Source organism: Sinocyclocheilus rhinocerous, unplaced genomic scaffold, assembly GCF_001515625.1.
Source record: "Sinocyclocheilus rhinocerous isolate Xijiao unplaced genomic scaffold, SAMN03320098_v1.1 scaffold920, whole genome shotgun sequence".
In the NCBI taxonomy this organism is placed as follows: Eukaryota; Metazoa; Chordata; class Actinopteri; order Cypriniformes; family Cyprinidae; genus Sinocyclocheilus; species Sinocyclocheilus rhinocerous.
Window position 1 is genome coordinate 325663 of NW_015636975.1, and position 23281 is coordinate 348943.

General features: G+C 38.1%; 1 protein-coding gene across 1 annotated transcript in view; it reads right to left on the reverse strand.

Moving 5' to 3' along the window:
• Nucleotides 1-672: 672 nt before the first annotated feature.
• Nucleotides 673-23281, reverse strand: part of cenpe (centromere protein E) — a 42111-nt gene continuing 19502 nt past the window's right edge. The window contains exons 33-57 of the mRNA XM_016563089.1: nt 21421-21504; nt 20574-20729; nt 20075-20296; nt 19611-19811; nt 19313-19531; nt 18501-18722; nt 18255-18413; nt 17472-17564; nt 16343-16426; nt 16140-16256; nt 15873-16052; nt 15619-15765; nt 15162-15242; nt 14970-15080; nt 14696-14878; nt 14399-14614; nt 10501-10707; nt 10219-10422; nt 9768-9902; nt 8427-8539; nt 8211-8308; nt 4985-5093; nt 3902-4155; nt 3771-3827; nt 673-1147 (exon numbers count right to left, since the gene is read on the reverse strand). Coding sequence (XP_016418575.1) covers nt 1023-1147; nt 3771-3827; nt 3902-4155; nt 4985-5093; nt 8211-8308; nt 8427-8539; nt 9768-9902; nt 10219-10422; nt 10501-10707; nt 14399-14614; nt 14696-14878; nt 14970-15080; nt 15162-15242; nt 15619-15765; nt 15873-16052; nt 16140-16256; nt 16343-16426; nt 17472-17564; nt 18255-18413; nt 18501-18722; nt 19313-19531; nt 19611-19811; nt 20075-20296; nt 20574-20729; nt 21421-21504 — 3777 coding nt within the window. The 3' untranslated portion in view covers nt 673-1022. The remainder of the gene's footprint in view (nt 1148-3770; nt 3828-3901; nt 4156-4984; nt 5094-8210; nt 8309-8426; nt 8540-9767; nt 9903-10218; nt 10423-10500; nt 10708-14398; nt 14615-14695; nt 14879-14969; nt 15081-15161; nt 15243-15618; nt 15766-15872; nt 16053-16139; nt 16257-16342; nt 16427-17471; nt 17565-18254; nt 18414-18500; nt 18723-19312; nt 19532-19610; nt 19812-20074; nt 20297-20573; nt 20730-21420; nt 21505-23281) is intronic.

A 23281-nucleotide genomic window follows, 5' to 3' on the forward strand; every position in this document is an offset into this window, starting at 1 on the left:
TTCTGATCCCAACAAGATTGGATAAGCTTTATTTTTACTGAAGTTCCAGACCGCATCAGTAAGAACTAGGTCCTTTGTTTACTTCATTTTACCGCAGATTAGTTTACAAACAAGGCATTATTCGATGCAGCATTTTCAGAAAGACTGAAACTAAAAAGCAATGCTGTGCAGACTATATTGGATCCTAGAGTAATATTGCATCACACAAGTGTAACTGTTTTTATTATGTGGTCACTATTGCTTTGTTATTACAGATCGTTTGATATTTACTGAGTATTTATGCGTTTTTAACCTAAATCACAGCAGCGTCCATCTATGAAGGATATAGGCTGTCAAACATACACAACTGTTAGCCAATCATAACAGTGGGTGTTTACTTCTGAGTCTACAATCCGCCATGCCTATTCAAACAGAGCGTTCCGATGAGGGGGTTCAAAACAGGACAGAAAATAGCCTATTACTTGTAAATTATGCCGTTTTTTGATGTGAAAATCTTGATAACATTATAAGTGGACCTCAGAGAACAGTACAAAATAATAAAAAAAGGCAGTTCATGACCCCTTTAAAGGTATGAAGTGATTCTTCTGCTGGTTTGTGAATGTGAGAATATAAACCACTCAAAGACAGAATGCAAATCAACACAAAACACATTTACATTTAAAACGATGACTTTATTTACATAAAACATTAAAACAAGAGAAAAAAAGCTAACATACACAAAAAAGACAAACAACGACTGCAGAGCTGAGTATAGTTGTTAGTGCTCACTGGATGTTTACTGCGGTGCATCTCCGGCTGTGAAGATGAACATCAGTTTGATGCATCATAAAGAGCTTCCTGATTTCTGATTTTCCACAGCAGGACAGATGGTGGATGAGTTTAGATGATGTCATTATCTCAGGACACGTTTAACGTTCTTCATCAGTTGGTGAATGATTGGACTCCAAGGACTTGTATCTCAAATTAACTTTCCAACAGACAGAGAAAGAGACGGCAAAACAGATCCAAGATCACTGTCCAGATCACTGTGTTGGGCAAGCGTTAGCATTCGTGCTAGCGTCAGGCTTTTCTGGCAAAGCATTAGGAATCTGCCACCAGTCGTCTACTGGTGCTGCATTTGATGCAACGGCTGTGCTGGAACTGGAATCTAAAATAAAAACAACAGAGAGAGTGAGGGACCTAAGTCAAGTCACATTTATTTCTACAGCACTTTATACAGTACAGATTGTGTCAAAGCAGCTTCACAGTAATAAACAGGAAAATAACAGTGCTAATGTTGTAAAATTCAATTATTTCGGCTGTAAAGCAGCTCTACAGAAGACAACAGTGTCAATATTCAGATCAACCCTGTTCATGTTTGTTTTCTCATTCAGTAGTGGCAGCGCAGTTAAATCAATAATATTTTATGAATAGTCTTTTAAACCCCAACTAAGCAAGCCAAAGATCTCAATGAACCCAACTCCATCAGGTGACGATAGTGGAGAAACCAGGCACCAATGTACTGTTATTAGGGCTGCATGATAATGGATATGGATAAATACAGTGCTGCTTGAAAGTTTGTGAACCCTTTACAATTTTCTATATTTCTGCATAAATATGATCCAATTCATCATCAGATTTTCACACAAGTCCTGAAAGTAGACAGAGAACCCAATCAAACAAATTAGACAAAAATATTTTCTTTGTCATTTATTTATTGAGAAAAATTACCCATTGTTACATATCTGTGCGGTGCAAAAGTATGTGAATCTCTATGATTAGCTGTTAATTTGAGGGTGAAATTAGAGTCCATCTGTTCAGAGGTGTTTTCAATCAGTGAAATTACTATCAGGTGTCAGTGTGTGTTTTATTTAGAGAACAGGGATCTATGAAAGGCTAATCATGTTTGCGGAAGTGAATCATGGCACGAACAAAGGAGATCTCCAGAAAACACCACACTGCATTCCAGCATAAGAACCTTACCCCATCTGTGAAACATGGTGGTGCTGGTATCATGGTTTGGGCCTGTTTTGCTGCATCTGGGCCAGGACGACTTACCATCATTCTGATGATGAATTGGGTCATATTTATGCAGAAATATAGAAAATCGTAAAGGGTTCACAACCTTTCAAGTAGCACTGCATATATATCTCTAACAATATTATTATTTATTTTTATATTTCTTCAGAATTATTGCACTTTCACATAAACACGAATAAAGAAAACGTCAACTCATGGTTTGTTCACAGGTTTAGTTAAAGTTTAGTTTACATTATTGCAGTACCTCCATATATATCTCTAACAATATTATTATTTATTTTTATATTTCTTCAGAATTATTGCACTTTCACAAACACGAATAAAGAAAACGTCAACTCATGGTTTGTTCACAGGTTTAGTTAAAGTTTAGTTTACATTATTGCAGTACCTCTCTTTGCAGTCTGTCTCAAACACATGCCGTTTAGTTCCTGTTTTGATAAATCCTCCTTACGAAATACAAAATGTGCTCTGATTGGTTAACTGACTGGCAAATAGAGTGTGTTCTGGAAATTCGAGCCATTTGTTGCAGTTCTTCAAATGTGTTTTCTATTAAAGAAAATATCTCCCTTTGGTGTGGACTTTGAGCTTTGTAAACTTGCAGATCTTTTTTTGTGATAAAACAGCAACATTACACACTAACTAAAGTTGACAAAGTGAAAAAGCAAGAGCCGTTTAAGAGAAAAGCTCTCATTGGAGGATTTAAACTCTTGAAATCTGGCAACCACAACCATGAAGGCTTGTTAGAAGATAGCGCAAGTGCCAAATTACAATGAAACGCCCTCAGGATGAACAACCAGAGGGCAAATATCACAGACGATTATGCTTAATAAGTCTGAGATGCAGTAATTATGATCATGATTGTGTCAAATTCATCATGCAGCCCTACTGTGTCAGAACCACACAAGATTTGACATATATATCTCTAACAATATTATTATTTATTTTTATATTTCTTCAGAATTATTGCACTTTCACAAACACGAATAAAGAAAACGTCAACTCATGGTTTGTTCACAGGTTTAGTTAAAGTTTAGTTTACATTATTGCAGTACCTCTCTTTGCAGTGTCTCAAACACATGCCGTTTAGTTCCTGTTTTGATAAATCCTCCTTACGAAATACAAAATGTGCTCTGATTGGTTAACTGACTGGCAAATAGAGTGTGTTCTGGAAATTCGAGCCATTTGTTGCAGTTCTTCAAATGTGTTTTCTATTAAAGAAAATATCTCCCTTTGGTGTGGACTTTGAGCTTTGTAAACTTGCAGATCTTTTTTTGTGATAAAACAGCAACATTACACACTAACTAAAGTTGACAAAGTGAAAAAGCAAGAGCCGTTTAAGAGAAAAGCTCTCATTGGAGGATTTAAACTCTTGAAATCTGGCAACCACAACCATGAAGGCTTGTTAGAAGATAGCGCAAGTGCCAAATTACAATGAAACGCCCTCAGGATGAACAACCAGAGGGCAAATATCACAGACGATTATGCTTAATAAGTCTGAGATGCAGTAATTATGATCATGATTGTGTCAAATTCATCATGCAGCCCTACTGTGTCAGAACCACACAAGATTTGAGTGACGAACAGTTTCTCAATCCACACTTAAAGTGAAATTTCTCCATGACACCACACAACCACAGCCAATCAGAAGGTACTGGATTTGGGAGCTTCACATTGCGGCCAGTTAAACACTGTCCTGAAAGCACTGGAGTGAGTGAAAAACACCACCCATAACACCTCACACGTGCATTTACCCTCTTCATCACCGTCTGAAGAATCCATGATGGGCTCGGCCAGCATACAGGAAACCTCTAACATGAAAACACTAGTAACTGATCTGTGTGTGACTGTATGAGACACTGCATGAGACGCAGTGCTCACATACCTGGCACCGTCCCAAGACTGGAGTTATCGAAGAACTGTGTGGGATGGTTGAGGGTGATGGGAACGTTGGAGCGCACGTCAAAGAACTTGCTCTTTGGAGAGTCCAGGAACGTCCTCTTCGGCGAGTTGACTTCAGTCTCCGTCAGAGGAGGATGGCGTTTGGTCGGGGTGCACGGAGCGTCTCGCTTACACTCCTTCATCTTGTACGCTCGCCGCTTCCATTTGTTGATCTCCTCCTGCTGCTTGCTCACCAGACTACATAAGGAACAGTTCAAAGACATTTGATTCATGGGCTTCTGCCACTTATTTATAGACAGAGAGGAGACATAAGGTTTAAGGAGGTAAATTTAAGACTTTTAAGACCAAGTAAAGAAAATTTAAGGAATAAACTGAATGGGACACAATATGTCAGTATGTCTCTAAAAGTAAAAGTTTTGTAAAGTAACTTTTACTGTAACTTCCAATCACACTGCAAAAAAAATGTTTTCCAATGTCTAAACTAAAAAATTGTTTTCCAATGTCTAAAGATTCTTAAATCAAGATATATTTACTTGAAGCTAAATAACATAAGAAGTCTTGTTTTATAAGAAATTCATTCAAATAAAGTGAGTTTGATTAAAACAACAAATATCTGCCAATGGGTTCAGAGAAATCAACTTAATTCAAAGGGAAAATAAGTTTTCATTTCCCATTGACAGGTATTTGTTCTTGTTTTAAGAATAAACTTAATTTAGTTCAGTTTCACAGAAAACAATACTTAATTTGTTCATTTTGCATCTCAGGTTAATATATCTTGATTTAAGGATGTTTAGATATTTGAACTGGAAACAAGACAAAATATTAAGGAAGATATTCATTTTTTAATGAAGTTAAAGTAGTAAGACTTTCTACTCAGATTTTAAAAAAATTAAGGCCTTAATTGTGGAAGAGTGAATAAAGACTTTAAGACCCTTTTAAAATCCACAAAAAACCTTAAGACATGAAATAATTGAAGGGACAGATCTGAACCTGCATGAAAGTGGTCAGTTTCAAAAACACAAGTGCAGACCACAGCAAATATGAAGTGATGTTTCAATGTGGTTACCTCTCAAACTGAGTGTTCTTCTTCAGCAGCTCCTCCATCTTCTCTTTGAGGGACGTGACTGCTCTGGTGCTTGAGCCCAATTTAAGGTCAAACTCATCGCCATCTGTGACTGTAGAAGACATTTACACAGATCAAATGGTGAAAAATGAACTCAAGATTAGGGGTGGGACAAAATATCGTTATGGCGATATATCGTTGTCCTTCATGCGATACGAGAACCGATACACTGGCGCCAAATATCTATATTTTAATTAATACAATAAGGTGCTCTAAATAGATTTCCCTGCTCGCAGTGTCTAAAAATGCATGGAATAGTGTTGGGGCGATATGGCCATTTTTCAAATCGTCATATCGCCAGCCCGTGAGATCACTGATACACGATATTATTGTGCATGGGTGAGTGAGGGCAAGGGAGAGACTCTCTGTACTTGTCATAGGCTATTTCATAACTATGTGGTGTTTTAAACCACGCTGGAGAGCCCATGAAAGCACCAATAATCAAAATAATATACTTTCAAACATACTGATAAACTAACATGTTAAATATAAAAATATTAAAAACAGCTAGTTCATATATATTCGGATACAACAGTCATACATCGCTATTAGGACCATATCATGATTCATGACACAAGTGTGCCGCATCAGCGCACAGACGTTATCAGTCTAAAAGGTCTGCAAAATCAGTCAACCGTGAAATTCAAAAGTAGATTTATTTTAAAGGACATAAGCGAATATGTTAAATATAAAAGCATTTAAAACAGGTAAGTTTATATATTTGGAGTAAAGTTAAATTAAACGGATACATCAGTCATACAGCACTCAGGACCGCGTGCCCCATGACGAGCCCGACGCACTGCCACAGAGACAAGAATGAGATGCGTTCTAACATAACTGTGGCATTAAACTCAGTTAGTGAGGGCTCGGTTAAAATATTGCACATATATAGGCCGTTCAGATTTCTTGTTAAAGTGCAATACCTTACAGTGCCTTGCGAAAGTATTCATACCCCTTTGTTTTTCACGTTTTGTTATGTTGCTGCCTTATGTTAAACTGCTTTAAATTACTTTTGCCTTTCTAAATCATACCCATTCAATTTAATTTGCCACAGGTTAACTTCACTCAAAGTGTAGTGACATCTACAAGCAATAGGAATGCTCCTGAGCTAAATTTCAACTGTTCCAGATAAGGGTATGAATACTTATGCAATGGAATCATTTAAGTTGTTTATTTTTAATAAATCGCATCATATGACCCCTTTAAGACATGTGTGCCTTTCTAAATCATACCCATTCAATTTAATTTGCCACAGGTTAACTTCACTCAAAGTGTAGTGACATCTACAAGCAATAGGAATGCTCCTGAGCTAAATTTCAACTGTTCCAGATAAGGGTATGAATACTTATGCAATGGAATCATTTAAGTTGTTTATTTCTAATAAATTTGCAAAGATGTTAAAAACCTGTTTTTTTGTTTTACCATTATGGTGTATGGAGTGTAGACTGATGTGGAAAAAAGTAATTTAAAGCAGTTTAACAAGGCAGGAACATAACAAAACATGAAAAAAATGAAGTGGTCTGAATACTTTCGCAAGGCACTGTATATCAGCAGACGATGTACTCCTTCACCGGCTACAGGTTCTAATCGTCATTTGCGCATGTGTGTGAAATAGCGGGGCAATTTGATAATAATAGCCAAAGTATAATAGGCCACCTAATAATAATAATAATACATTTATATGAGAATGAGTCTAATATCATCTTGACTATCGACTAAGACATCTGGCTATTGTTGATATCTATGACTATCGTCGATACCCAATACTATCGTCTATCGGCACAATCGTCTAACGGCTCCGTGGTTCCCTCTTCCGACCATCAGAGGGCTCCCTCACCCGAATATTGACTCTTACACACACACACACTATATCTCCCATCAGCCCCGTACCTGGCACTGATCACCTTGCCCAGTTGAAGCCCATCAGCTGGCCTATATAAACAGTCTTATCCCTCCATCTCACCGCGAAGTCTTGTTTTTCTACAGTTTACATTTCTGAGCGTTTATCTCCATTTTGCCTGGCTGTTGTGACCCTGTCTGTACCGTCTACGATTCTCTGCTACCTGCCTTTTGGATTATTCGCCTTGTCTCTGGTTTGTGATTGATTGCCACCTGCCCCGACTTATAGCCTGTTTACCGCCTACGATTGTGTTTGCCCCCTGTCACTGTGTTTGCCAATACAAAATAATGTTCTTTTTTTAGCAACGTCATATGACCTTTTTAATAAAAGCCTGCTAATGAATCCCACTTCGAGTGACGCTCCGTTACACATAGGCACCGATCACGTTATTTTTGCAGAGCGCATATTCAGTCCGTGAGTAGCCTAACCTCTCAGCTCGGCTCGCAGGTGGATTTTCCTCACTATATGAGTGAGAGAGAGCGCCGTCGGCATGCCCAGTTTTATGTGAACAAAACTGGGGGCTCTCCCTCTCTCAAATATTACAAGTGCGCGTTATGCAGTGGGTACCGACCGGCAGAAACATAAATCTGCAACTATGGCATGGACGACGAAACAAAACCTTGTCAGAGCTGTAATGCGGCGTAGAAGTGTGTGTGCTTGCTGCCTATATTTTTTCCCTGCATGTTATGTGCGGGGCTCCCGTTTTTATGATGAGAGAAGAGGAAAGTTGATAAGCAATTTAATGTGTTGGTTTACACACAAAGAAAAGTGAAAGCTTTTAATAAGTCCAAGAATAAAATGATTTATTTACTTAACATGTTAAATTTGATTTACAGAACCTTTTGTGCTGTTTTCTAAGTTTGGACTTGAATAAAGAGAAAACTTTCACAATCTTTTCACAGGCATTTTGTTTCCATAGTTAGACAGATATCGTGATGTATCATTCGAGGATTGTCTAGCAATATATAGATTATCGCAGAATCGCGATATTATCGGTATTGTGATTCGTATTGAGGTACCCTGCGATTCCCACCCCTACTTAAGATATGCATGAAACACTTAGAAAGTCACAACAACACTTTCTCGATTCATGTTCTTGCTCTTATTGTTAATGATTCATCACTGAAGATAGAAAAAAAAAAGTTTGTCTCCATAAGCTTTCAAGATGTTCCTTACCCCTAACCCATCCAATCACTGGAAGTCAGTTGTGCTCTACGTAATCAGTCATTTGTGAATTCAGTCCCACATTGACTAATCAAATTGTCTTACATGACTTTTCATCGTCCTGCTGCATTTTTCTCAGGGTCTCTTTCAGCTTGCGGATGACGTCGGCTCTGTGCTCCAACATGGAGCTCATCTGTGCAATTCTAGAATAAAACGATCACAGAAACATGTTAAACTCACTCTTCCCCCGACTAAACTGTACATCAAAGGAATAAGTGCCTAATAACTAGGCTTATTTCAGCAGTGGGATGGCACACATACTCCTTCTCATGACTTGTTGTGACTGCAATGTGATCCAGCTCCATTTTGACAAGTTTGTCTTTTAGGGCGGCAAGCTCAGTGGCTCCTGGTGTCATGCTCCTCTTAGCCAGAACCTGCAGGACAAATTTAGAAAAAAATCAAGCATGATTTACACTCTGAGAGAATCAAAAACTGCATTTTGTCACAAAATGAACATCACATTATATTCAGTATAGGGGTGTGCACAAATAGTCATATATTCAATCTGTAATTATTATTCAAAAAATAAAAACACTATTCAATGTTAACTACATGTTGCCTTGCTGGCCGTAAATACAGGCAATACATGATAAATCCTAAGCACACAAACTAAAAGTCAGTTATAACTAAATGCACTGGGTGGTGCTGTGGAGTGTTTTCACAATTTGATTGTATTTGATCACAGAATGTTGTCGTCTGCCTCACAGTTTTGAATTATTTGATCAAAATAATCTTACTAAATGGAATTACTTTTGATCAAATGAATAAAACGGAGTTATCATAGTATCACCAACACAATGAGAAAATCACATGAAATTCAAACACCAGTCGACTGAGGAAAGACTGTCCATCACTGCATTCACGACTGCAGGTAAAGCGCAGCTGTACCCCGAGTGAGCAGAGAAGAGAGCTTATCTGATAGCAAAATGATTTTGAGACATATGCTTCCTTTAAGTTTCCTCGAGGGAGAGTGGCTTAAGAACAGAAAACACGAAGTGCTGTAAGAAACTGTCGGCACACATTTCTATTGTTATCAGACTGAGGAGCCAACTTTCAAGTGGATATTGTTTTTCTCAACATTAACATATGAGACACAAACACGATAAACATAGGCTGACTTGAGTGTATGTACGTTTTGTACTCTAATTGGCACGGTCTGGTTTATTTTTTCCCGTTAACTCTGCTTGAGCTTAAATGCTTTTGTTCTTTATATATACATATTTTTTTATTTACACGTTTTCAACTAAAAGAAACGTTTTTGTAGAATATTGTTGTGTATAATGCCTAATCATAAGCTTGTTCAGAAATGGTGACAAAAACCTTTCTCGTTAAACATCATTTAAATAAACAAAAATTTTAATATTCATTTTTTTATGAGCCCAAATATTCAAACACAATATTTTTTGAAAAATGCCCATCCCTAATTCAGTATTCAATTAGGAAAAGTAAAAATATGGTGCTGGTGAACTGAAATGTGTTGCAAGGCTCTCAGCATGTTTCTACAGAACATAGGCCTAGATCTGCTTCTGTTTTATAGACTCAAACCTCAAGCATTTAATGACCAGCACAAACTCTTTAAGTATCAATCAACTATTAACCAACCTCTGACTCTTTAAGTTTGTCTTGTAAGCTCTGGATGAGGGCTTCCTTCTCTTTTAGCTGGCCACAGAATTCCTGAAGCTGAAGATTTGAGGCATCAGCCTGGACCTTCAGTTCCTTCCTCTGCTCCTGAATATCCTGTCAGACAAACAACAACTCTAAGTTTGGATGCCTTTAAAAACAACACGTTCTGTAACACTGTCACCGTGTTGATGGCAGAGTTTGTGTACTAAATGACTGGAAAAGTCCTGCATCACCAGAGAGAAATGCGTTGTTTTAATCAGAAGATCCAGTTATGATAATTAATATAAAAAATTACGAGGTTAAAAAGAAAAGAAAATGCATGGATAAATCACTCAAAATAAGATGCACTTAGTAAACTGTCAATTCTTATTTCATGCTGACTTTAAGCCTGCATAACATTGCTGCTCTCAGAGAAAAGAGCTCTCCATACCTCGATCTGTTTCTGGGTTTGCTGCAGCTGCAGTGACAGACGCTGATTGTCCTGCAGAAGTTCAGTCTCAGTTTTGGGCAGGGTGCCATGTTGAGCTTGAAGCAGAGTTGAAGTCTCTCTTCTCTGATCCTTCAGGCGCAGCTCAGACTCGGCAGAGGACGATTTGAGGGGGGAAATCGCAGAGTCACATTCATTCAACAGAGCCTGGTGAGAGCACTTATGGTCAGGAAAGGTGTGGAACAAAAACACATAAAACCATTTCAAAACATATGCATTGCTTACAAAATAAAACGCATTGAGACGCTCTGTCGCTTTGGTACGCCGAGCGATTTGTCGCTCATGCAGCTGTACAATAGCAGCGGTCTGAGGAGATCCGAGTAGAGATCTGAGCTCCTCCAGCGCACGAGTCCTGTGCTGATGCTCCTCTGACACCATCACTTCATGATTGGCTAAACCGTCCTCCAGAACCTTTAGAGCAGCCTCCAGTTTCTGATACACACACACACACAAATAAGATACATTAGTACAACAAAGTAACATTGAAACATAGTTAATACATTTATTTCCATAGTGCTTTATACAATACATATTGTTCCAAAGCTGCTTCACACTAATAAACTGGAAAATAAGTGTTAATGTTACAAAATTCATCAATTATGAAAACAATTTCAACTGTAAAGCAGCTCTACAGAAGACAACAGCGTCATTATTCAGATCACTGTTGATTCTAATATCAGTGTCAATGTTGCAAAGTTCAGTTATGACACACTAAGAATTTATAAACTAGATTTGTTTCTGTAGCGAATGTGAACAGTAGCCGCTTTTACACTGACAGGCTAGTGTGAGCCAGGCGGGTCCAATAGCCTCGCACCTCAAGCAGCATTTCCACTGTCAGACCAGCACTACTCTAAAACCTGCCCTTAACACACCTCCCTGAAGCAAACGTCACACAATCATCCCACCATTTTACCAGTGAATGAATGAACTCTAACTATATTGCAAAACAAACTTAAAAGCAGCAGACATTTGGTCCTTCCATAAAGACTTAAAGACTCCAGCATCGATATTTTATCTACCAATGATTTATGATAAAAATGTAGTAATTTATTACTTTGTGTCAGTAGTACACATCAATGATGCTAGATCAAACTGATATTTATAATTATTCCACATAAAAAGAGAGCACACATACTTGTTCAGTCACAGTTGCTCTATTTATTTGTGATGACAAGAATGCACGAAACACTGCATTCAGGCTTTTAAATCTAAATGTGTACACATATAACACAATAGGAAATACTGATAAACACATATATTTATGCCAAATTTCTTTAGAAAGAATGAGCATTTATTATTTTTCACATAATTAATTACGTAATCCGAGGATGTTTGAGCGCCGTCTCCCATCTCACTATACTGTTATCCTTTCAGCCAAAGCAACAGGAGGGAGCTCACGGACAGAAAACCTGACTTACATGAGTTACACGGAGTATATGAAATTTTCGACATCATAATGCAGATTAGGGATGCCACAATTCTCAATATAGTATATTGAACCCTTCGGTACGACATCCATGGTTCAATACGGGCTTGTGAATTGCGGTTTTACATTTAAATAATTTACGGGACACACTGAGAGTTAGAGTCGCTTATAACATGCATTTGAAAAAGTAACACACGCCAAACATCTTCCCTTGTAATGACTTGCAGTGAGAAGCCTTTCTAAACCTGCTGTCCAACAAAAGAGAACATTTAATATGTTTTTACTCCACAACATCAGTCGAGTGTTTAAAATAACTTTTTTCTTTTGGTGATCTAATGTGGCTTCATATCACAGAATGAGGCAGAAAATATATTCTATACTGTAATAAAGGCTATGTCGATTAGCAATGGATTATTAATATCCTTAATTATTATGAAAATACCTGAGATGGCTTGAAGAACACAGATAAACTATATATTGTCACAGTTGAGTGTTTATTGTCTTCAGGATTCATCATTCAAAACATTTCTATCTTCTTTTTATTCCGTTACAGTGATAGCTAGATGTCTTTGTCCACAGGGATTTCCTGGAGCGTCATCAGTTCTATTACTTCTTTGAGGCCTTTTTGGAGTTTCTGCAAGAGGGCAGGCACCCTCTGGCTTCCAGTATGAATGAAACAGACATTACATGTTTATAGCGCTCCATAATGGCCAATCCACCCTATTTTGGGTAAAAATAGGAAAAAATAATACTTCTCAAAAGAAATTTGAAGTAGAAATATGATAATCCATGTTTTTCTATAGTGTACAGGAGTTTTTACAGGAGTCCAACTCTTTATTTTTAATAATGAAAGTGTTATTACAATTGTAATATTTATTATTTTGTTTAATATTTTGTATTTAGCAATAATAATAATAATAATAATAATCTTAATTATTATTAGTCACATACATAAGCACATTTTGGGCCAAATTGTGCAGCCCTACAAACACGCACAACAAACCTGGTGTTTATTATATATATTTTTTGTTTTAAAAATCGCATTTTAAAATCACAACTCGCAAAAAAACATGGCCAAGCCATCAGAAATGAATCAAACCGGAAACAGTCGTTAAAAAACCTGAGGTATGTATTGAATCATGGACTAACTGTATTGCTGCATCCCTAATGCAGATGCAGCGAGTGTTTATTGTCTTCATGATTCATCATTCAAAACATTTCTATCTTCTTTTTATTCCGTTACAGTGATAGCTAGATGTCTTTGTCCACAGGGATTTCCTGGAGCGTCATCAGTTCTATTACTTCTTTGAGGCCTTTTTGGAGTTTCTGCACGAGGGCACCCTCTGGCTTCCAGTATGAATGAAACAGACATTACATGTTTATAGCGCTCCATAATGGCCAATCCACCCTATTTTGGGTAAAAATAGGAAAAAATAATACTTCTCAAAAGAAATTTGAAGTAGAAATATGATGATCCATGTTTTTCTATAGTGTAGTTCTATTACTTCTTTGAGGCCTTTTTGGAGTTTCTGCAAGAGGGCAGGCACCCTCTGGCTTCCAGTATGAATGAAACAGACATTACATGTTTATAGCGCTCCATAATGGCCAATCCACCCTATTTTGGGTAAAAATAGGAAAAATAATACTTCTCAAAAGAAATTTGAAGTAGAAATATGATAATCCATGTTTTTCTATAGTGTACAGGAGTTTTTACAGGAGTCCAACTCTTTATTTTTAATAATGAAAGTGTTATTACAATTGTAATATTTATTATTTTGTTTAATATTTTGTATTTAGCAATAATAATAATAATAATAATAATCTTAATTATTATTAGTCACATACATAAGCACATTTTGGGCCAAATTGTGCAGCCCTACAAACACGCACAACAAACCTGGTGTTTATTATATATATTTTTTGTTTTAAAAATCGCATTTTAAAATCACAACTCGCAAAAAAACATGGCCAAGCCATCAGAAATGAATCAAACTGGAAACCGTCGTTAAAAAACCTGAGGTATGTATTGAATCATGGACTAACTGTATTGCTGCATCCCTAATGCAGATGCAGAAGACCAATATCAACAACAACACGGGGAAGAGACAGAACAAATATGAAACCAAATACACGATTATAATAATTCATGATTTCAATTCATGACTTCAAGCAGTCCCTAGTATTTTCATAAGTATAATGTGTATTTATGGCGATGGTTAGCATATGTTGCCTTTAACATTGCATATAATAAATTTCTGCCTCGTACGATGATCAGAACTCCCATCGGGCCACAATCGTAAGTTATTTTAGATACACGCTGGTGTCCGAAAGTGAGTTTTGCCATTAAAATTGTTTTAAATGTCTTATTGACATTTAAATGTTCATGTTAGCTTGATAGCTGGTAGCTTCATATGAAAAAATGGGAAATGAGCAGCTGTGCCGACTGTCTCCAAACTCGGATAAACTCTGCCTTTGTTCATGACCACTCCTCAAGCCCCAGTTGGCCCGCTTTGGACTAAGGTATTCGGCAGGTCAAAAATCCCTGGCTGTTGGCCCAGAGGAAGCCCTGATAAGGCTCACTCAAACCCCAGAAGTGACAGTGGAAACGCTTCTAACCCTGGAATGCAGTAGCATGCTCACTTTTGGCCCGATAGTGGAAACGCGGCTAGTGTTTATAAACAATAATTATGATCATACCTGCAAGTACTGCTGACGTCTTTCCAACAGACGTGACAGTCTCTGATCCCAGAGCTGCTGGAAGTCATCCTGGAGTGATCGGAAAGACTGTGATGGAGTCTGAGCCATGAGCATGAGCAGGTCCTGTAGTCGAGACTCCTCAAATGAGGCCACGTCACGCTGCACCTCCGTCTCATAGTGTGTCTTGTAGCGCTGCGCCAGTCTCCTGTATGCCTCCTATAATGGTTTGTCCTTCTGTGAGCATTTCTTAATTTTGCAAAACATCCACTGTTGTGATGTGTCTCTGCGGACTCTTACCGCGATCTTGATCAGCACGTGGTTCAGTCTGGTTGTTTTCTTGGTGTGTTTGTCGTGGACCGTTCTCTGATCCTTTGGAATGAATGGCACCAGCTGAAAGATCACAGCCCATTCTTCCCGGTTCACATCAGTTAAAGCGTTAGTGGGATGGTCGATGATCTGCTGGAGCTTCGCAAAGGCCGCCTACACATGGACGAAAAACCTCAAATCAGACTATTGAAAAGGATCAAAGAGTCTTGAGAAGACCACACACACGGTCAACATCAGCATTTACCTGCATCTTCTCATCAGACACATCAATCTCAGGAACCAGATATCCAGATCTGTGTTTGGACTGCAGGTTACTCTGATCAGAAGACACACTGCAGTTCACCTCAGTGAGAGACTGAAACACAATGACACTTGGCTTAAAACAAGTTAAAGGAACTGGTTATTCTGGGTTAGAACATGAAAAGACGACACACACCTGACTGAGGGAATGGACTTCAGATTCCAGGAGGATCTTCTGCTTTTCCAGCTGCTCTGCTTTTGATTCAATGCGTGTCAGCTGTGATGGAGTATGACGACAATGTTAACATAAACATAGACTTACTGACCAGTGAACACCCTTCATACAACCCAAACTGCACTGGAATATGATCTACAGTCACATACACTCTTAAAAATTAAGCTTCCGAAAGGGTGTTTTTACAGTGATGCCACAGAAGAACCATTTTTGAACCTTTCAGTGAGCAGTTCTTAAAATAACAATTTTTTCTTAGTGTGAAGAACATTTTAATAATCTAAAGAACCTTTTTCCCCCAATAAAGAACCTTTAGTCAAAAACCAGCTCACACCCACCAAAATACCTGATCTCAGATCCAGTGTTTAGGAGTGTGATTTATTAGTTCACCCACTCCTTTCAGCACATTTTAAGACCTAACCTTCTCCATCTTTCCCTCCAGTTCTTGTTTGAGTTGATCTCTCTCTTTCGTGACATCTCTTAAAGACTCAAGGACCAGCTCAGCATGCGTCTTATTCTCCAGCTGATCCTTCATGTCAGCGAGAGACTCCTCAGTCAACTGGTTTCTCTAAAGAAACAACAAATTGCTTTAAGAAATGAGGTGCTTTCACTGCAGTGTGAGCGGTCCAAACTGAAATGACCACCATGCACCACAGAAATTAGTAACAAGCTTACCATCTCCTCACTCTTTTGAAGGTTCTGTCTCAGTTGTTCTCCCTCCTTTCTGGTTCTCTTTAGCGTGTCCTGGAGTTCATCCCTCACTTTTGTAAGTGAGGTGAGTTTTGATTGGAGGTTTTGGATCTCTGTGTTGTGCTGGTCTCGTAAAGCTGAGAGATCTTCACTTATTTGACTCAACTGAGGAAACAGAATAAGAGATTTCCAGCATTTAATCATTCACTTGTCTTATGTAAGGATTGTTAATCCGTGTCTAACAGTGCTCACCTGCTGCTGAAGCGGAGACTCTTTCGCAGCACTCTGCTCCATCAGTTCTGCGTTCTCTTTCTGCTGTTTCTTCAGCTCCTCCTTAGTAACGTGCAGTAAATCCTCATACATTTTAGACTACAGGAAAGAATAAAAACAGTCAGTTCAGACAGATGTGTTGTGTGGAGCTCAGATGACATTACACTGATGACATGAAGCCTCACAATCGCAGTTGCCTCCTGAAGGTCTTTCCTGAGCACCACCCTCTGATTCCTCAGAGACTCTATCTCCTCAGTGAGAGCTTGAATCTGGACGAGATCACAAAGAAATAAAACACAGAACATGAAGAATGGGTATGGTAAGAAACTAAACCGTTCTTGTTATACTTTTTATTACATTAACAATTCTTGCAGTACTTGAAGATGTTTTGAACAATATTGGCAATCAACAGTTCAAGTTTCCATTGACTTCCATAATCAATTTTTTGTTCTATGGAAGTCAATGGAAACCAAAAATAGTAGGTTACCAAAATTTCTCAAAATATCTTGTTTTCCACAGAAAAAAAGTGATAGTGGTTTGAAACAACACGAGGTTGAGTAAAGGATGAAAATGTTAATTTCTGGGTTAACTGTCCCTTTAAAAAACAGTTAGCAAGCTAATCATGAAAGTAATGACTTCTGTGAGCAAAGCAGATGTTAATTCACCAACCTCACCAAAAGATTAAGAGAGCCACTAGACAAATTCATTGATTTGAGAGCTGCTGTTTTGATGGATTCATTTAAAAACACTGTAGAAAATATATATTTTTTTAATTCCAACAGTACTCAACATTATATACAGGGTTTCATGAAGATAAATTTAAGACTTAAGACCTTTTTACCAAAGTGAAGCAAACATAAGCGATAAATTGAAGGGAAAGGAACACAATATGCCAATATGGTCTCTAAATGTAAATGTATTAACAACATTTCAAAGTCTGACAACACAACTTCTAACCAATTTTAAAAAATATATATTTTAGTTATCTGCCACTGGGCTCAGAAAAATACATTTTTCAAAAAACAAGACTTCACATCTTCATTTTGCATTTCACGTAAATGTATCTTGATTTAAGGATGTTCAGATATTTGTACTGAAACAAGACCAAAAATACAGTGGAAGATTTTTTAAAAACTTTTTTGACAAAGGACTTTATAAATTTAAGATTTTCTGCTCAGATTTAAGACCTTTTAAGGCTTTAAAGCCTTTGAAAGCTGGAATTAAGATTAAGATCTTTTGAAGAGCTGCAGAAACCCTGTACATACTATGTGCTAAAACATCTCTTGCATTAAGGTCTCACAGACAGTTACGTACCTGCTCAAGTTGGGCTTTCTGTTTCCCTGTGGGACTCATATGATCAGACACCTGATGTTTCTTCTGTTTGAGCTCTCCTTGGACCTGAATCAACTGAAGAGAGATTTTAATGAGTAAACCAACTCTAAAGCCCCGTTCACACTACAAGCGACACGCAACGACAAAGCGACATGATCCCATTCATTTCAATGGAGAGCTGGTGATTTCCGGCGACAGCGACCATTGGCGACCAGATGGGTCCAGCGTCGCAACAAAGTTTAGAACCCTTCAACTAATGCAAATGAAGAGTGACTTTCAGGAGCGACAGCCAATAGGAAAGAAGACAGTAGAGCTCATGTGATTGTTCACCTCTCAGCTCCGGTTGTGACGGAAAGATGGAGGAGAGGCTGTTTGCATTTTTGCCGTAGATAAACATACGCAATGGAAAAAGCAGGCTCTGTTTTTCATTCATTTTTGTTTTTATGTACGGATTCAATTTATATTATATTATATTTAATATTTTGCCTCCAATAAGTTTGTATTTAGCGGCAAGAAAACCGATTCGTTGTCAACAACGACGTTACTAGGCAGCCAGTAGTGAGAACGCCCACTAACGACCTCATCGCCAACCCCTGGCGACATGCAGCGACAAAAGTGTGAAAGCAGCTTAACCTCTTCATTTGTTCAGAAAGGCACACCACCCATGTGGAGCCGACTGTCTGCTAACTCGGATAAACTCTGCCTTTGTTCATGACCACTCCCTCAAGCCCCAGTTGGTCCGCTTTAGACCAACGTATTCGTTACCTCTCGAACACCCTGCAGGATCTCCTGAAGGTCTCCTCCCTCACTCAGAGACATCACACTGGAGGAAGAGCCAGATCGGTTACATGCAGTGTCTCTCTCTGCCATCAGACGGTCTCTCTCAGCACAAGCGGACTGCAGCTCCTGTCTCAACTGCACCATCTGTGAGAAAGTGGAGAAACATTCAACTTTGATCAGAGTCAAACTCCGCTAGACAGAAGCTAATCGTGTGCATTAAGCTTCTGTTACCATCTCGCTCTTCTCTAATTGATCTCTCTTCAGCTGCTCTCTCTCATTTCTCATGCCCTGCAGTGTCTCCAGCAGCTGGTCTCTCTCTTGAGTCAGAGAGGCAATGTTAGCTTTAGCCGTCTTCATCTCTGCTAATTTCTCCTGCTGTTCTCTTGTTCTCTCAGAAAGCAGCTGTTCTTTCTCTGCAGAAGACGACTGAATCTCTTCTTGTAGCTGCAGCAACTGATAAAGAGAAAAATGATCACATAAGGGCGATTCATCAATCAGGGAATTTTTCTGATTTAAGAAAAAATAATGAAGTTGTACCCAAAATAAATTTTTTTGGCAACAATGCAAAATAAGCTACAGATATGAATTACAAAATCCACTTGAAGGCTGATTAAAGCCATGATGTGACATGTTTAAATGTAAATCAAGTTTTACTTCTGAAGATTAAAGGGACAGTTCACCCAATCTTCTGCTGAACACAAAATATATTTTGAAGAATGTTGGCGACCAAGTGCTTTCGGTTCCCACTGACTTTCTTGTATTTTTTTTTGTCCATAAAAGATATTTTGAAGAATGATGGCAACCAAACAGTTTCAGTTTCTATTGACTTCCATAGTATGGACAAAAATACAATGGAAGTCAAAGGGAACCAAAACTGTTAGGTTGCCATCATTCTTCAAAATATCTTCTTTTAAGTTCCACAAAAGAAAGAAAGTCAAACAGGTTTGGAATGAGGGTGAGTAAATAATGGCAGAATTTTCTTTTTTGGGTAGCTATCCCTTGTCAAAATTGAACCTAATTGAAGAATGACTCAAATCACTCACAGTCTCTTCCTTCTCCTCCAGGTCTCTCCTCAGCTGGTTCTTCTCCTCTCTGTTGACCTTCAGGATCTCCAGAAGCTGCTCTCTCTCCTCAGTGACAGAAGCCAGGCTCGTCTGGACTTCCTCTAGCGTCATGTTCTCCAGATAGCTCTTGTTCTTCTCAGACAGCAGAAGGTCTCTCTCAGTGCAGGCAGACTGGAACTGCTCTCTCACCTGGACCAGCTAGGAATCATGGGAGAATTGAGATTTACATTTGAAAAGAGAAAGGAACAGAGAGGAACTACACTGAAAAGGGTCTCACTGTCTCGTCCTGTTGCTGCTGGTCTCTCTTGAGCTGCTTGTTCTCATCTGTAAGCCACTGTAGAGTCTCCAGGAGCTGATCTCGCTCCTCAGTCACAGAGCTCATTCTGGAGCTCATCTTCTCCATCTCTCCGGTTCTTTCAGATGCCACACGGTCTCTCTCGGCACAAACAGACTGAAGCTCTAACTTCAACTGGACCATCTGAATGAAGAGAATACTTCATTAAAATGAAAAAAGTGAAAGCCAGAGAGGATAAACCCACCCACAGGAACTGATAACACATTCAGATGGTTTATACTTCCACAACTGTAACAGTTGGATATTTCAAAATGATTATTTGCGGTGCTGGACTTCCATTTTAAGTATAATGTAATTGTAAATCGGAATGCAGTAGCATAGAAGCTATTTTATGATGATAGTAGCCCAGAATAAGCAATTCAGTTTACCCCTGTGGTCATTTTTACCATCTGGTCTCTCTCCTGCTGCTCTCTCCTCAGCTGATCCACCTTGTCTCTGAGGCCCTGCAGTGTCTGCTCGAGTTGGTCTCGCTCCTCCATCAGAGAGCTGATGCTGGTCTTCATCTGCTCCATCATCTCAGTTTCACTGCGTGTATTCATGGAGCGTTCAGACAGCAGACGCTCTCGTTCACAGCACACACTCTCAAACTCCTCTCTCAGCTGCTTCATCTGTGAAAGTCAAACCGAATAAACAGTTTGAACTTTTTGGCCTCAAGTCACCATTTTTTGCAAATGACTTTCATTCAAGGGATCACCAACAAGCACCAATAATGATTATTGCCCAAATATTCATTGAGACAGAATTGAGACTTTTGCATCAATAATGCTATTGCTAAAGCAAACAACGTAAATTTGTATTTTTAAATAACACACTCATCAACAGTCCATGTCAAACCAGAAAACCACAGTAAATGAGAACTACATGTCAATCAGTCACATGATCTACCTGAACCTGAAGCTCCTGCAGCTGTTGGGATGCGTTTTCAGAGTCCTGGAGTTTGGACTCCATTAGCGTTTGCTGAGACTCCAGCTCTCGTATGGTGTTCTGAAGATCTTTCACCTTCTCAAGAGCTCCTCTCAACTCCTCTTGATTTTCAATCATCTGCATTTGAAAAAAAAATAAAATAAAAAGATTTATTAAAATAGGCATTTAATGAGGGGCTCTTCCAAAGTCAGGCAATAAACTGATCAAAAGTGACAGTAAAGACATTTATAATGTTGCAAAAATTTCAAATAAATGTTGTTCTTTTGAACTTTCTATTCATCAAAGAATCTTGAAAAATAAAATGTATTATGATTTCCACAAAAAATATGATGCAGCGCAACGGCTTTCATCATTTTCATCATAATTTGTTAAAATGTTTCTTGAGCAGCAAATCAGCATATTAGAATGATTTCTGAAGAATCGTCTGACACTGAAGACTGGAGTAATGATGCCGAAAATTCAGTTTTGAACACAGGAATAAATTAATAGAAAACAGTTATTTAAATTGCAATATCATTTTACAATATTAGTCTGACACTGAAGACTGGAGTAATGATGCCGAAAATTCAGTTTTGAACACAGGAATAAATGAATAGAAAACAGTTATTTAAATTGCAATATCATTTTACAATATTACTGTATTTTTGATCAGATAAATGCAGCCTTGGTGAGCAGACCCCAACATTTAGTAGTAGGTTTATCATTTTTAGATTTTATGAAATTATAGAAGAATACCAATAATAGCATATGTGCTCATGTGGAGGAAAACTTGTTTCTCATGTTCCTTTCAAAATCACTTCCATCTCACCATTTCAACATTCTCCTGTAGATCAGATTTTAACTGGTTCTTCTCCTCATTCACAGTGACCAGCTCCTCTTCAAGCTGCTGCATCTGTGAGAGACAATTCACACCATGATTATGAAAACCATGATCACCAGTATCTAGGGGTGTAAAATACTTCAGTAATTTTACTTGATTACTGTACTTTAGTATTATTATGGGGGATTTGTACTTTTTTTCAATTACATTTTAAAATGACCATTTGTACTTTTACTTCATTACATTTCTGAAGAAATGTAATCAAGTAAAAGTACAAGTACTCCTTAAAATTTTATTTCAACTTAAAAAGTACTCGTTACATTTTAGCATTTTTATTTTATCTTACACGCATTAAATATGGTAAACGGAAACTCAAATGTGTGCGCTTGACGTGTGAGAACCAATGGACTTTGTTTTCATGCATCAAGCACAGACATTTCAGCTTCAGTTATAATTTATGACCAAGTTATAAGGTTTGTCATCAAATGTGAGAAAGCATATTCAGGTAGCAAAGTTTATTCATTATTTTTGTACGTTTTGATATAGCTATTAGCTGTCGGTGTAATATATTGGCTGAATGCACAAGTGCAAATAAAACCAATAATGAGACTTTAAATACAATTTACGTTTTTGTGGGAATTATTCCTTTAAATTAAATGTTACAAATCTACAAAAAGTGTTTAAATGAACACTGTTAAATTAATTGTAAATCATGTTTAGTGATGTTCTTACTAGGGAGTGGATAAGTCGTATTATAATGATATACTCAGTAACAATTTATAATTTTTTAATCCGAATAATTACATTATTTGCTCATTAATTCATCTAATTAGTCGCAAATAATTATATATCAATATTTATGGAGAAAAAAAAAAACCGCTAAATGAACCAAATAAACAAAAGATTAATTATTGTTCTAGACAGGGCGTTGAACAGTTAACACAAAATGTGGCCATTCAATTGAAGTTAAAGGGGTCATATGATGCGATTTCACTTTTTTCCTTTCTCTTTGGAGTGTTACAAGCTCTTGGTGCATAAAGAAGATCTGTAAAGTTGCAAACACTAAAGTCTCAAAACCAAAGAGATATTCTTTATAAAAGTTAAGAGTTAACCACGCCTACCTAAAACGGCTCGTTCTAACACGCCCCCACATACCTACGTCACGATCTGGGAAGATTTGCATAACGCCGCCCAAATGTTCACGCAAAGAAAGAAGGCGTAACTTTTATTCTCACTGTAGTATTGTTGCCGCTGCCGCCATGTCCTGAAGACGCCGTGTGCTTCGTTGTGAAAGCGAAACTACTTTGTTTGGTCTTCCAAAAGAGGACGATATCCGCTTCGTCATGCCTAGAGCTGATCTGTGCTGGTCACTGAGGAAATACATCAACTTTCACCGTGGACAAAGCGGAGTCCAGCCCGCCTCAGCTCACTGTATCTCAGTGCACGCTAAGCCGGGGCTTGCCCTCACGGTAGGCCGCTGTGTTTTTCGTTGCCACTGATGATTCAAACGCGAGTTTTGGGCAGTAGAGTAGCACTTGTTGTTTGTCATTTCTCCGATCACAAATGCAGACAGAGTTTTATGTTTACACAGCGCGATGCAACGCAACGCAACGCGTAAAAATGCCTGGGATAGTCCATCGAAAAATGAAATTCTCTTATCATTTACTCAACCTCATGCAGTCCCAGATGTATGTGATTTTCTGTCTTCAGATAAACACACTAGGGATGTAACGGTATGAACATTTCTTATCACTATTATAGTGACCAAAATTATCACGGTTATCAGTATTATCTCGGTATTGTTAAAATGTGCTGGAGATGTTAAAAAAGTACCGACACATAAATCACT